General features: G+C 38.7%; 1 protein-coding gene across 1 annotated transcript in view; it reads right to left on the reverse strand.

Annotated features, from left to right (window-relative positions):
* Positions 1 to 16,036, reverse strand: part of jhy (junctional cadherin complex regulator) — a 72,860-nt gene that overhangs the window by 26,105 nt on the left and 30,719 nt on the right. Inside the window, exon 4 of the mRNA XM_063038502.1 lies at positions 1,742 to 1,858. Within this exon, the coding sequence (XP_062894572.1) occupies positions 1,742 to 1,858 (117 nt within the window). The remainder of the gene's footprint in view (positions 1 to 1,741; positions 1,859 to 16,036) is intronic.

Consider the following 16,036-nt stretch of genomic DNA (forward strand, 5'->3'; position numbering starts at 1 on the left):
TCTCTGCACTTGTTCCCATCCCCCTGTTGTGAACTAACCTCTTCTCTCCTAGTCTCTTTAATTTGATTCCCACCCCCCAACCATTCTAGTTTAATGTCACCTCAGTAGCCCTCGCAAATCTCCCCACCAAGATATTGGTCCCCCTAGGATTCAAGTGTAACCGTCCTTTTTGTACAGGTCACACCTGCGCCAAAAGAGGTCCCAATGATCCAAAAACTTGAATCCCTGCCCCCTGCTCCAATCCCACAGCCACGCATTTATCCTCCACCTCATTGCATTCCTACTCTCACTGTTGCGTGGCCTACCTTTGCGGTCCTTTTTCTCAACTCCCTTCCTAACTCCCTATATTCTCCTTTCAGGACCTCTTCCCTTTTCCTACCTATGTCATTGGTACCTATATGTACCACAATCTCTGGCTCCTCACCCCCCACTTCAGGATATCTTGGACGCGATCAGAAATATCCCGGACCCTGGCACCAGGGAGGCAAACTACCATCCAGGTCTCTGGACTGCGTCCACAGAATCGCCAATCTGATCCCCTTACTATCGAGTCCCCTATCACAACTGCCCTCCTCTTCCTTGCCCTACCCTTCTGAGCTACAGGGCCAGACTCTGTGCCAGAGGCATGGCCACTGTCGCTTCCCCCAGGTAAGCTGTCCCCCCCAACAGTACTCAAACAGGAGTACCTATTGTCAAGGGGCACAGCCACCGGGGTACTCTCTATTACCTGACTCTTCCCCTTCCCCCTCCTAACAGTGACCCACTTGTCTGCCTCCCGTGGCCCCGGTGTGACCATCTGCCTGTAACTCCTCTCTATCAACTCCTCACTCTCCCTGACCAGATGAAGATCATCGAGCTGCAGCTCCAGTTCCCTAACACGGTCCCTTAGGAGCTGCATCTCGATGCACCTGGCGCAGATGTGGACGTCCGGGAGGCTTTGTACACAACAGTTTAGGTGCAATCTCAACAGAGCCTGAATTCCATGCTTTTATCATTCTATTAAAATCCTTTTACAATGAAGGCCAACACAGAATTTGCCTTTCTATTTTTAAGATGGATCCCAACTTATTCAATTGAAAGCCATCGCAATGGAACAGTTTTTTTTCTGCAGCACTGCTGCAAATGCCTCAATAATTGAAACCCATTTTTCCCACCTCAATCTCTGAGCCATGCATTCAAATCCCTGATCTCACTGACCCCAAGTTTGTGTTTTTAATTATGTCCATGCAGTTAGAGCAGCAAAAGGACTGTTGGTTTATCGGAACTAGTAAGGAATAATTGGACAAATAGTTATCAAGCTGCTTCATTTTGTAAGAGCTATTTGGTTTACTCTTTAGAGGCTGTCCTTCTTTGCTGAAGGATAAGCAGGGTGAGAGGAGAGTTGAATCTTAGGTCAGTGAGTATTCATTGTTCTGCAGCTTAAAAATGGAAAGCCACAGGAATACAGAACATCATATTCTTCTTAGGACCAGAGCTGACAGTTGGTAAAAGGCCCAAGTTAACACCCCTTTTAAACTGTACTCAAGCACATCTACCAATTATTAAGTCACTATGTGTTGTAATCTGCCCTGTATTCTATTTGTGATGAATAGCAATTATTAGAGCTATGCTCAAAATATCACATTAAATTTGCAGCTCATTAATTTCTGACATTAATGACCCATTTAATCATTATATTATAAATGACACTGGTCAAAATAAGTGTATTAAATAGTAAGAATTTGTAGATAATCCAACTAACCTGTAATCTCTGTGCCCTTTGCATCCACTTCATTTTAGTACTGTTCTCCTGACCATCCACAGTATTTTGCTTCGATTCCTCAATGGTCATGGTCTTGGAACTTTTCGTTGTGGATACCTATAAACATAAACAATTGGTTTGAAAATACAAAAAAACTACGTATTATTAAAATCAGATTATCTAATTATATTTAAACATGGTCATTTCAATGTAAAAAAGGCATCCGTTAGTCTTGCGAGACCATGGATCTGCGCCTGGAAAGTCTTCACTCTCCAGGGCGCAGGCCTGGGCAAGGTTGTATGGAAGGTAGCCAGTTGCCCATGCTGCAAGTCTCTCCTCTCTATGACACCAATGTTGTCCAAGGGAAGGGCAAGGGCCGATACAGCTTGGCACCAGTGTCGTCGCAGAGCACTGTGTGGTTAAGTGCCTTGCTCAAGGACACAACACGCTGCCTTGGCTGGGGCTCGAACTCATGACCTTCAGGTTGCTAGTCGAGTGCCTTAACCACTTGGCCATGTGCCCACCTTTCAACGTAAATTATGTATCAAATTTGTTGTCCTACCTTGGCATTTTTCCTATAAGAGTCCTCAATAAGACTTACAGTATCAAAGAAAACGTAAAAAGTCTGTGTATACAGTATGTACAGTTCTATAGTGTCATGCTCAGCATATCCCTTTCCAAATTTTCGGGCTCCAACATAAAAACCATCTTGATACAGGTTAGTAATGTAGGGCAAGTACTGAATTTTAGAGGTTCAAAGTTACAGATTCATTTATTATCACAGTATGTATCCATATACAACTTTGAGATTCGTCTTCGCCACACAACAAAGAAAGAACATGAAAATCATTCAGAAAGAAACATCAACCCCCAACCCTGCATAAAAAAGAACAGCATCCCAATCATCAACCCCCAAACCCCTCTCCCCGCATATAAAACACAACAAGAACATTGAGTCCCCTGGACCTTCCACCACCACACAAAACGCAACAAGGACATTGAGCCACTCAACAAATCCCCTCCCTTGCAGAAAATACAACAACATCGACCCCCCAAACCCCCTCCCCCACACAAAATGCAACAAGAACATCGACCCCTCCAAACCCCCCACACACAAAATGCAACAAGAACATCGACTCCCAACCCCCCCTCCCCATACAAAAAGCTAACGGAATGCAACAGAAGAGCAACCCCAAACCCCCAACCCCTCACACAACAAGATGGAAAGAAATGGGAGAAAAACACAGAATATAAAAAAACATAAATCTGAAAATGTCCACAGCCCATAAATGCATTTACTCTCCAATCTGCCAAAAATCTACTTTGATGTCCTCCTTCCCTTGTCTTTGTCATATTTGCAATGCTATTTTTGCCTCCCAGTACATCTAACACTTTGTGCACTTCCACCATTTGCCACTACCAGGTGTCCACATAAGAGGGGTCTATAACATCCTTAAATGATGCCAATGGATGCTCACCTTTTCCACCCCTGGCTGTTGTTGGCTTGAACTGCTTATGTTCCGCAGCTTTGGTTATTTGCTTAATGTTCACTCAGTTTCCATTGTCTAAGATGGTCATCCACCCATTAGCCTGATGATGTAAGTCTCTCAACCTACTTTTATCAATGATCTGTTCCGCTATTTAAAAACAAGGTGTATAGTAATTCCTCCTCTCAGTGGCTAAAGAACCTTTGGAATTGTCTGTCCCAGAAGGTGGTGAGTCATTGGAAATAATTTAAGTGGATATAGATAAATAATTGAAAGACCTAAGAATTGACGGCCATGGGAACTAGCACAGAAGAAGTGATGAGGCCAGCATAGATCATCCATGATCATAGTGAAAGACCTGAGGGGCCTGGTTGCCTACACCTGCTTCAGTTTTTCTCTGTCAATGTGTTCTTGCATTGGAAGGTTGCAGGTCATAATCACATTACATCATTATTCCAGGCCCCAATCACTCAAGCCATTTGCAAGCTGTTCTGTTCAACTTTATCCACCAAACTGAGCTGACATAAACTTTGTAGCATGTAATTAGCACTTGTGACATACACCATCTTCTCCTGTTCTTTTTACCTTTGGCTCACATTTCCATCCTGAAACTTCTACATTTGATACACAACTACCTGCATTTTCCAACATCTCCAGTGTGATTGCAGTATTGAATCAATCTTCCTAGCCTCACCACTATTTTCAAAGATTACCAATCGGTTTGTGATACCCTTGGAGTACAGTGGCACAATGGACTAATGATTCAGATGCCTGGGCTAACAATCCAGAGAACTAACTTCAAATTCCACTATGACAGCTGCAGATATTTTATGCAATAAATGCTTCAAAGTTTGGGAAAACATTAGTCTTAGTAACAATGACTAGAAATATGACAAGATTGTGGCAAAATTCTTTTTAATTCACTTCTGTAGTTGCATAGCTGATGGCTAAACTTCTACCAAGTAATTGGAAAAGAAATCAACTTTACATGAAAACAGGTAATTGTGAAAAGAGCAACAGGTTAAACACAATGATCCCAAAACAGTGTACAAATATCCACAGTTAATGGTTAAAAGCTAAGGCAATTGACAACTGATTTCTAGATGACTGTTCTACAGTATTAATTGACTAATCCGAGAATTGTACAATAGAAGCTGAAACTAGAAGCAATCTGTGACGTTTAGACTATGAGGCAGCACTACTCTCAACCTTAGAGGTTTCTCTCCAAGTCAAATATTGTCCTAAAATGGAAATACTGTATACCACAATCCTTTAATTGTCACTGGTCTAACACTGAGGCAGATGAATAATACCATGTGCTAGATGATCCATTAAACTAAATCAGTACCAATTCACTTCCTGTAGTTTGCAGCATAAAGCTTTTGAGCTCAAAGACTTTGGAAAAAAATTTCCATGAGGTGTTGCGAAAGATGCTCCATTCTTGCAAAACTTGGGTTATTATTGCATTGTCTTCACCAGTTTTGTAAAGCCATTCAGTTAATTTTGTCAAATTGTGACAAAAATTGTAATTTCAACAGCTATTTGATTAGCTTGCTATAATAAAAACATACACTACCCCTGCTTCTATTCACTAAACTATCTTTGTAAATCCTGTCCTCTTTCCTTCAACCACACTTAGAACAAATGCAAATAAAAACTCAATACTTCTTTGTCACTAAAAATGAGATCACATATTCAACTACACCTGTAGTAGTAAAACAGTTTTGCACAGAGGTGATCGATCTTAAATATTAATTTTGTATTTCTCTCCAGATTTACAGAACCTACAGTTAATTGTTATTCTCTCTTTCTCACAAATGATGGTGAGTTGCAGCATATGTTATGTAACATAGATTATTATGATCGCAGACTTCCAGTGTTTGCCTGATAACAGGTAAGACTTAACATAACTTAAAAAAATAGACCAGAAGGGACAATCCCTCAATTTCCTACTAGATATTTTATAAGTATCTGTGATGTCAGCACAGATGGTTTGGGTTTTCAATACATTTGTAGAGAGTCAGATGACAAAGTGATGTTTTTGTGGAGCTGATAGAAGTAAAGAACAACTGTGATTTTCATGTTAACTGTGCATGCATGTTTGCTGGAGGCTGTTGTCTCATTTGTCCACAAAGAATGGAGAGCCTCACACCAATACAGCTTATTGTCAGTTAATTATATCACTATAAATACCTAAAAATTGTACTGCCAAATTACAAACACAATATGCAACAATCAAGGAAGGCAAATTAATTATGTGGATGGTCACAGGGTCAGTCAATTTGGAGGATAAAGGGAGTGTATAGGTGAAGCACTTCAGCCATGAAGCAACATTGATGCACTCTTAATCAGCCCACTCATTCACACAGATGAATAATGCACATTACAATGATGTATAATTGAAGCAAAGATATTGGTTTGTAATGAAGATACAAATATGAAAGTTACACCAATATGATCTTGTGGCATTTTTTTGTTTTTATTTAATCTATAATATGCACAAATGCGATATACAAGTTTCTGAAAAAGAATGGGAGAAATCTAATTTCCACCATCCTTCTTGCCAGTTACCTCAAGTTCAATGCCACTAACTTAATCAATTTCCACTGGGTGGTTAAGATTAAAATTGTCCATAAATAGAGAAATGGCATATTCTACTGTAAATAGCAAAAATATTATAGACTCCAATTCAGGATATGTGAATTACATTTCAGCTATGGCTTACATACAAATGCTCTATTCTATTAGTAATTTCTGGACAGGGCTATTATATGAAGATATTTATTCAAAGGGTAAGTTGTTTTGGAAAATATTATGAAGAATCTATTTTCCCACCAAGAAATGCTGGCACACAGTAAAAATATGGAATTATTAGTGCAAGCAGCAAAATCAAATCATTGTAACAAACAGTTGGAAATATTCTGAGCTTCGAGGTGAAATTTCCTTAAGTGAGAAGAAATTATATAAATAATTTGTATGATAACATTTTCTAAATTACAAATAGTTAAGCTATTTTAAATTGTATGTGTAATTATTGTATTAAAGTCCAACACAATACATATTTTGGGGGTATTTTGCTCAAAGAAAGTTAATGTTGTCTTGGAGAAAACACACAATGCACTTAGCAGGCCCTTAACCTGAAACACCCTAACTTTATTTCCCTGTTCACATGTGATACCCGTTTTTTTCCCCATTTACAGGATTCATGTCATTATAAATATAGTTTAAGAATTTTAAGGGCCACATTACATTCACACATGTGGACAAATAATATTACCTTCTGCTAAAATAATCTACAATATGTCAGTCTTTCATAGAATCTGCTGCTAACCATCTGAACTGGGTTTTGTGGGACACAGAATCTACTTAAATAGATGAACTAAATGTCTCGATTTCTCCATTGACTAAATGCTAAAACTCCAGAAGGGTGGTCTGGAAAGTTAATTAAATTAGCAATATCCCTAAAACTCCCTCTCTTGAAAAGCATTTAATTTTATGTTGGATGATCAAGAGATGCTCAGCAGAGAGGTCATCTAATACTATAACACATAAAATAAAAAAATACAAAATGCTGGAAATACTCAAGTCAGGTCATCTCTGTGCAAGGAGAAAGAGTTACAGTTTCAGGCTGAAGACCCTTCATCAGATTATCATTTAGCATTATAAAACATTGATTTAATTGTACTGAAAATTTGAGGCACATTCGTAGCTTAAGGTAGAAATGCAAAATTTGCTGCAACAAATAATGTGCAGGAGGCATCTCAGGGAGTGAAGGCACTATCAACGTTTTAGGATGAAACTCGACATCAGGTCTGCAGATGTTTCAGCAAGCCGTAGGGTTTTGTCTCACCATTCCTTTTCTCCTCTCAACTCTCAACTCCTGATGCAGACTTTTGATCCAAAACATCAGCAATTCATTTCCCCTGCAGATGCTGCTCATCTGCTGAATTCCTCCAGTAGACTGCTGCATGGGTATGGTTTTGAATGAAAATTTGTATTGTGCAATTACTCATGAGAATCCTGCTTTTCTAACCTTCAAAATACTTGATGTGATACTAAGCATCTTTAATATTAGTTAGTCTAATAAGTGCAAAGTAAATATCACCCAGGAAGTTTAATCAATCCCTACCAAACAAATGTATGTGAATTATTTTGACAACCTATTACATTGCCATTATAGTTGTACTAATACAAGAATATTTAGGTTACAAGTTAAATAAGCATCTTTATTTCACTCTGTTACCATGAACTTTAAAAATGAAGAAGTGAAAATTAATTATATTGTATTAACAAGAGAACGTTTCTATTGAATACATTATTTTATGCTTAATAGTTGATAACATTTTCAAAAACCCGACCGCTGAATTCCAACTTGGAAAGGATAGTTTACACAATGAATTATTATTTCCATTAATAATTACAGAAATAGATACTGACTAATGCTTAAATAAATTTGCAATTGTTTTAATGTACAACCATCAATTGATTCCTTGGCTTTAAACCATCTTAGTACTTGTCAATAAATTGAAAAAGAGGATGATTCTTCACCACATGAGACCAATGTTGGAAGCTATTCTGAATAATATGGTTGTACACCTAATGAAAAATCAATAAAATGTATTGCTTTGAAGTATTCTTTATCTATTTTATATCAGCGGAGGATGGCAAAAATGGCCTTTGACTCACCAGTGCTGATTACCAGGGCATTTATCAGTGAAGTAATAGCATGATTAAATGTTTACAAAACCAATCTTTGCCTTATGTTTGATACATGCTTTAAATATAAATTGCTACTACTACTATTACTACTACATCAACTCAGGCCTAGGGGGCCGGCTTCAGGCACGATGATGAACTCTCCACTTCTCCCTCTCCCTCATCAGTATGTTCAGTTCATCTACATTAGCCGCGCCGCTGTCTTCTAGGAGTGTGTTGACCATAGTCTTGGGAGGGCGCCCAGGGTTCATCCTCCCGTGCTTGGGCTCCCATATGATGACTAGGCTGGCAGGTAGCTCGGGGTGGCGTAGACAGTGCCCCGCTAGTTGCAGTCTTCTCACCTCGATTTTAGTGGTGAGCATCGGTAGGTTGTTATAGAGCTCGACGTTTGTCATGTGCTGTTGCTAACTCATGTCAAGAGCCATCTGGAGCATTCGTGTATAGCAATCATCTAGAGACTTTCGCATCGTCTTGGTGAGTGTCCACGTCTCGCATCCGTACGTGAGAATGGACTCTATGACTGCTATATAAATTGAATTGAATTGAATTGACTTTATTTCTTACATTCTTCACATATGTGAGTAAAAATCTTTACGTTACATCTCCGTCTGAATGTGCAATTTATAGTAATTTGTAATAAATAGTATGTACAATAAGATATACAACAGAACAGTCAATATAGTGTAGAAATACAATTGTATCAGTGTAAATTAATCAGTCTGATAGCCTGGTGGAAGAAGTTGTCCTGGAGTCTGTTGGTCCTGGCTTTTATGCTGCGATACCATTTCCTGGATGGTAGCAGCTGGAACTGTTTGTGGTTGTGGTAACTCAGTTCCCCAATGATCCTTCAGGCCCTTTTTATGAACCTGTTGCTGTAAATGTCCTGAATAGCGGGAAGTTCACATCTACAGATGCACTGGGCTGTCTGCACCACTCTCTGCAGCATCCTGCGATTGAGGGAGGTATAGTTCCCATACCAGGTAGTGATACAGCCAGTCAGGATGCTCTCAATTGTGCCCCTGTAGAAAGTCCTTAGGATCTGGGGACTCATGCTGAACTTCTTCAACCATCTGAGGTGAAGAAGAAATATGCTTGGTTCTAGTTTTTGTGACATATCAAAGAATACAAATATAGGTTACTCCCGTTGTAGATATATTTGTCCATCATTGCAACAAATTTGGCATAGTTAATATGATTATTTGGAGGGCATTCTCAATTAGAGTTAAAAGTTTCTATGACTGCAAATCTTTGTGAATTCAGTCATATATTTGGTCACTCTCCTCTTCAGGCGGTAGTCCTGAAGACACCTACTGGGGACAATATATTGTTGCCAGTGCATCTCACTTCTTACTGCATCACTGGACTCAATACTTGATTCTGGAGCAGAGCTCAATTATGCCAAAATTTGCACGTCATATCTGGCACCTCAGCATTACACCAGCCATTTATCTGAGTGTGGTCAATAACTTGAATGGTCAACTTAAAAATACTTTTCTCCCCTTGTAATTAATATTAATATTTTTACTTGTGCCATTTAATTGCATATTAAAACATGTTAAAGTAATTTTATTATTTAATTATTTAAATAAATTTCTTGATCATCAGAGACACTTAGAAATAGTTGAAATGGTCTTTGATGATATGACCCATTAAATGACCTTCAGGCAATTCAGAGGGGTGGCCTCAAAATCCACATCTAGAGTCAAATCACTGCTTACAGACCACTCCACTTCATGATACATCCATGGCACAGTAGCCTCAAATTCAATTGGAACCAAGGGGCTGTAAATGTGTAGTGAAGCCACGGTAAATGCAAAGGGGAGAACACAAGACTGCCCATAACATTTTACACATTAAAAAAAAATGAGACTGCCTACTGCATTGTATGATGATAACTAATGCAGCATGCAAAGCATATGCTCTATTAGTAAGATAAAGTTGCATCCCTTGCTGACCACCAGTGTTGCCTCAAACGAATTAGACTTTCATTAATTGTCTAATGTGAAAAAAAAACTACTAATAGAATGTAATTTTTATTTCCAACTCTAAGCCAGAAATGTGTAAAGTCAAGTGATAGGTTTTTTAAAGATAATTTTGCATCTATAACAAAATGGTGTCCATATTTAAATACAAAACATACTGAGACTACATGCAAATATTGTACTGCTAATGATAAGCCAGAATTTATACTGTTGCACTGTGCTGGGACACAGAACTACACAAGAACGTACAGTAGTTATGTTGAAGAAATTGGGAAAAGGATTTGGAAGGAATCCTTCAAAAAATGGAAGTTATTCTGGTGAACAGATGTTAATCCGAATGGTTAAATCTGTTTCTCTCTTCACAATGCTTTCTGATCTGCTGAGCTTTTTTATCTGCTTTCTTATTTCCAGAATCTTCAGTTTTTTTTTTCTCTTTCAGGTGGTGACATAATGACTTTCTGACAGGCTTTCTGAAAGTAAGCAAATATAATGAGCTAGTAGAACTGCCATCTCACAGCGTTAGTGCCCGGCATAATCCCCTCGGTGCAGTTCATGTGTAGTTGGCATAGTCTCCGTCTGTTCATGTGCTTTTTCTCTGGGTTCTAAAGTTTCTTGCACATCCCAAAAATGTGTGTGTGTGTGTGTGTGTGTGTGTGTGTGTGTGTGTGTTAGTAAGTTAACTATGGAATGTAAACTGCCACTAATGTGTAGACGAGTGATTAAATCTACACAGAATAACATTGAACATAGACCAGCACAGTATTTGGCCCACGATGTGCTGACAGGTACTTGATTACTAGCAGAAATTTGATGGTCTTTGACAATATGAACTATCGAGTTACCATTAGGCAGTTCAGAACTGGGGTCTCAAAATCCCCAGCTGGAGTTAAACCTCTGCTTATTGACCACTCTGCAAGCCTGTTTCTGCACTGTATTTCTCTACAGCTCTATGATACTATGACAGAGGATTCTTAATTAACTAGCAACTGTCAATTTAACCAGCCTGCACTAAGTTTGAAACCTTACCCCTAGAGAGCATTTAGCAAATTTCTTAGTACAACAGAGTACATTAACTACAGCAAATGCATTAACTATGGTTTTAGTACACTAAGATTTTACTAAAAAGAGGCCAGAATATACAAAACCAAACCTTTTTGTTTTCTCTCAGCTCCATGGCAGCCTTTCTGGCTGTCAGAGATGATTCACGTTGCCATCCTTTACCCACTTCAAAGGTTCATTTTATTGTCAAAGTATGTATGTACAATACAACTCTGATATTCATCTTCTCCAGATAGCCAAGAAATATAGAAAAACCATGGGCGTTGTTGAAAGAAAAGACATCAACTGCCCCTGTGCTCAAGGAAGTGACTGCCATTAGTGAACATACAGATTAGATTCCACCACTACACAGTAAGAGAAAAATGACAATAATATCTTAAAATGTTGTTGACGCACCACTCAGCCAGATTTTCCATCTCCTTTCTATATGTTGATTCATAACCACCTTTGATTTGGCCAACAGTAGTGGCCAAAGTACGTATACATTATACAACCTTGAAATTCATCTCTTTACAGGCAGCCAGAAAATAATGAAACTCAAAAGGACCCATAAAATAGAAGATCGTCAAACACACAATGTGCCGAGAGAACAGAAACAAATCATGCAAATAATAAAAGTAAGCAAACAGCATTCAGAACAGAAGTGAGCCCACAGACACGAAGCACGGAGCAGCCTGAATAGGCCACAGCCTCATCCTCAGTTCAGTGCAGAGCTGAGTAAACATCACGGAGCAGCGAAGAGAACTGGACTGGCCATTGTCTTTGTCCCTACACCCTGCCTTTTCAATCCATCTGCCTTGGTGTTTAAATTGTCTAAATATTGGGATGTCCCTCACAGTGGGACCCGGGCCTTGTCACATCGATATGCTCTAGGCCTGGACCCCGCCACCACATTTTGGTCCATACCCGACCTTTCCAAATCAGCCTGGCGCTTAGATTGATCAAACCTCACTCTCAGTTTAGGTGGATGGCCCTTGAATCTGCCTCTCCTCTGCTCCAACTTTGCTCCGCTCGCCCCAACTTTGCCTCGTATATGCCTCAACCTCGCCTCACACCCACACACTTCAAGCCTTGATTCAGCCTCACCTTCACTTGCCACTCATTGTTTCTGGTGATCATTTGCCATGAATTTTACCAGAAGAAGTGCTATTATTTAGTTGTATTCTGTGTTTAGTTTGCTGTCAGTAAGTAGATGCTGGCCTTCACCAACGCCATCTTAAACTGGAAGCTCAGCGTGTCATGGATCAACAAACCTTGCAGCCAATATTGATCAAATATTGGACAGCTGCTAATTTCTAAGAACAACGAGAACTAGTGCAACATGTCAGGTCCACTTTTACATTTATAAGTTGCAAGTTGTATTTTATTTAGCACGTCTTTACTTAACCTGTCACTGCCATTGGCTACACATTGGTCATTTGCACTTTATTATTATAATCTTTTCAATCACTGTTTGCTGAGTGTTTGACATGGCTTATCCACATCCAACTGTGATTCCTTGATTACTTATGCATATAAAAAGTAAACCAATCAAAAAAGTTGCACATCTAATAGGATGAGATCTGAAAATTCAATGTGTATTGAATCAGAATCAGATTTAATATCATTGGCATTTGTCATGAAATTTGTTATTTTGCGGCAGTATACTGCAATACATAATAATAACTATAAATTACAGTAAGTATATATTCATAGAGAAAACTAAATTAGTAGTGCAAAAAGAAAGGGAGAAAATACTGAGGTAGTGTTCATGGGTTCATTGTCCATTCAGAAATCTGATGATGGAGGGGAAGAAGCTGTTCCTGAAACATTGAATGTGTGTTGAATGTGTGTCTTTAGGCTCCTGTACCTCCTCCTTGATGGGAGCAATGAGAAGAGAGCATGTCCTGGGTGATGATGGATGCTGCTTTTTTGAGGTATCGGCTTTTGAAGGTGTCCTGGATGCTGCGGAGGCTAGTTCCCATGATGAAGCTGGACGAGTCTAAAATTTTCTGCAGCTTTACCGATCCTGCGCAGTAGCCCCTCCATACCAGATATGTAACTAGTTATGCAATACAATGCTCTCCACGGTACATCTGTAGAAATTTGTGAATGTCTTTGCTGACATATCAATTCTCCTCAAATTCCTAATGAAATATAGCCGCTGTTGTGCCTTCTTTTGTAATTGCTTCAATTTGTTGGCCCAAAATCGATCCTCAGAGATGTTGACACCCAGGAATTTGAAACTGCTCACCCTTTCCACTTCTGATCTCTCGATGAGGACTGGTGTGTGTTCCCTCAACTTCCCCTTCCTGAAGTCCACAATTGATTCCTTTGTTGTACTGAGATTGAGTGCAGAGTCTTACAACACCCATCATTACAATCAGCCTTAAACTCAGTTAATTATTCCTCTCTGGGCCTTGTGGTGCATTGAGTGGCAGCTTTGCATTTGGCCTGGTTTTTATGAGGCTGAATTGCTAGCCCAATGTTCAACCCCGCACAGATGGAAAGGAGCTGGCCAGATTTGAAACTGGGACAACTCTCCTCGAAGTCCAGTGCAGATGCCACTGCACCACCGGCTAACTTGAAACCTAGTTAGCCACATTTATTAAAAACAAGACAGGGAAAAGCACAAATTATGTAAAAAGAAGTGTGTATATATTTGGTAAGATCTGTCCAATTAACCTCCAATCAGCAATACTTCACCATTCTGTTGATTACTCATCAATATTATCCATATGGAAAATTATACAGTTTAAAATCCAGCATAAAAATGCTGAGTTTAGGAAGGAAGTTTTGCAGAGAGGGTATGATTAATTGCAAGTTGATTTATTATATTATGTAAAAGCTGGCAATTGTTAACACATAAGAAAACAGGATTGCAAGCAATTTTTGGAATGCTATCATTCCTGAATATTATCTTATACTCAGTGACTTTTTCTCAATGACTAAAATTCTTCTGAATGGCTCATCTATTCAATACATTCCACTGAATGAAAGACGCACTTTGTTCAGGATTTCAAAATATACTATAGTTACAACACTGAGATAAGTACAATGCAGGAAAGTACTACAGAGGTGTTGATTGTTCAGACACAATCTCAACACAGTCCTCATTATCTCTTTCACTGTGTTGCAGGCCTCAACCTCTGTCCATGTTCCTTACAACATCTTTCATGAACTATTCTAATAATACCAATCAAATTGAGAAAATGATCAAATGAAATCACATTTTAAGCATCATAAGCTGTGTTAGGTTCTCTCTGTTAAATCAAGCCTGTAATTACTTCTCTACAGAGAATATACAACAAAGGTAGCAATCATGGAATGCTATTATCCTGATCCAGGGTACAGAGTCTGCAATAGGACTTCAAAGACTCAGGGTTGTTGAATTGCATTTGGCTGTTATTGTGGGAGCTTGGGCTGCCTTGATTAGATGTTCATACTAAGGCAAAGCATGCTGCACTGAGAGCCCAAGCCCTTTGGTCCAAAGCCAATAAACTATTAATAAATAGTACATTATGTCTTCCTACTTTGAAGTGAGAGTTATCAGGAAGGAAAGTAACTAGTTTAAGTGCAGCTGAGGTAGATAGTGCAGCTACGTCTTCTATCAAAAGAAGTCAACAGGTTCTTACAGAATCACTTTAAAAAAAGCTGAAACTTTTGCCAAATACAAATTAACTTATATAGACTGAATATCTATTTTATGGAAATATTTTGCATTAGTTCATGCAATATAAGCAATTACAAACCAAAATTTAAGCATTTGCTTGGAATAGATAACTTCAACAAGAAATCTATAGACACAGGCATTGTTTCATGACATTTTCTAGTAATACAGCAATTGAGAATTACTGATGATTTTCTTCTGTTGGAGAGCTCCATAACACAGGCTTTAAAATAATAATTCCATATGGTGACACAAATGGGAACTAGTTTAACAGCTTCAGAAATGGCAGTTATCATGCTGGATGATGAAATGTACACTGGAATTACCATACTCCCATAACTTACCAAACAGTAACTTAGCACTAAAACTTATGTTTAACAATCATATGGTCCACAACACATTTCATGGTTCTGAAATCCTCCTACTCATATCCCACACTAGATTAAGTAAGAAAGCTAGGTGGTTAAATTACTGGATACTGATCAACACACAGGAGTTGGAATTCCAACATGGCATCTGAAGAGTTTAAAATAAATGCATTTGGAATATATATAAATAAATGTAAGCAGTGATAGTAACAATGATATCATCAGCCTGTCATAAAATCTCATCTATGATCCTTTCGGGGGAAGAAATTTGCCATCCAAATCAATCTGGCCTATTTCTACCTCCAAGCCCAGTGACTGGAGATTAATTGGTATCTTAGTTCAGGACAATAAGTATCAACTCATGATTAAATAAATAAAAAACAGACTTTTCAACTCTGCAGCTACAATATCTGAACATACTGTGCGCCACCAAAGTGCAAACTAACCAGAAAGATACACCTTCAGAAGATACATGTACTGCTAGCAAACCAACATCTAATTCCCATTCTTGATTTAAGAAGTCCCTTTAATACTACAATCCATGTAGTAAAGTTACTCCCAATTTACTGTTTGGTAGGCAATTTCAGGATTTTGAGTCAGAATGTGTTTCTTCTTCTTTGCTAACACCCCTTGAATGAAACAGTGCTTGCAGTTATTGTAAATGATTGTTGCAAAGGAACTGGCAGTGAGGGGGTGGGAGTGGTGGGGTTGAATCCATTATAGTCATATGCTAATTTTCCTCCTCATATACTACCATACTCTCCCTCATATGTTCTTAGTTTTACAAGATATAGACTTCTGCCACCCACACGATATAGAGTCTCACCCAATTAAAGCCACTAGCTATGTTGGAGCCACTGGAGCAGCATTGCTTAATTCCATTGGGGCAAGTAAAGCCAAATAAAAAACATACTCTATGGGATTAGTTTATTCTTGTAGACAGAATAGCACGATTCCATTCATATACTTAGTGTGGAATGTTTATATTATGGACTTTTATTATTACATTTTGGTCAGGTGGTTGCAGTGCTGTT

Source organism: Mobula hypostoma, chromosome X2, assembly GCF_963921235.1.
Source record: "Mobula hypostoma chromosome X2, sMobHyp1.1, whole genome shotgun sequence".
NCBI classification, from domain to species: Eukaryota; Metazoa; Chordata; class Chondrichthyes; order Myliobatiformes; family Myliobatidae; genus Mobula; species Mobula hypostoma.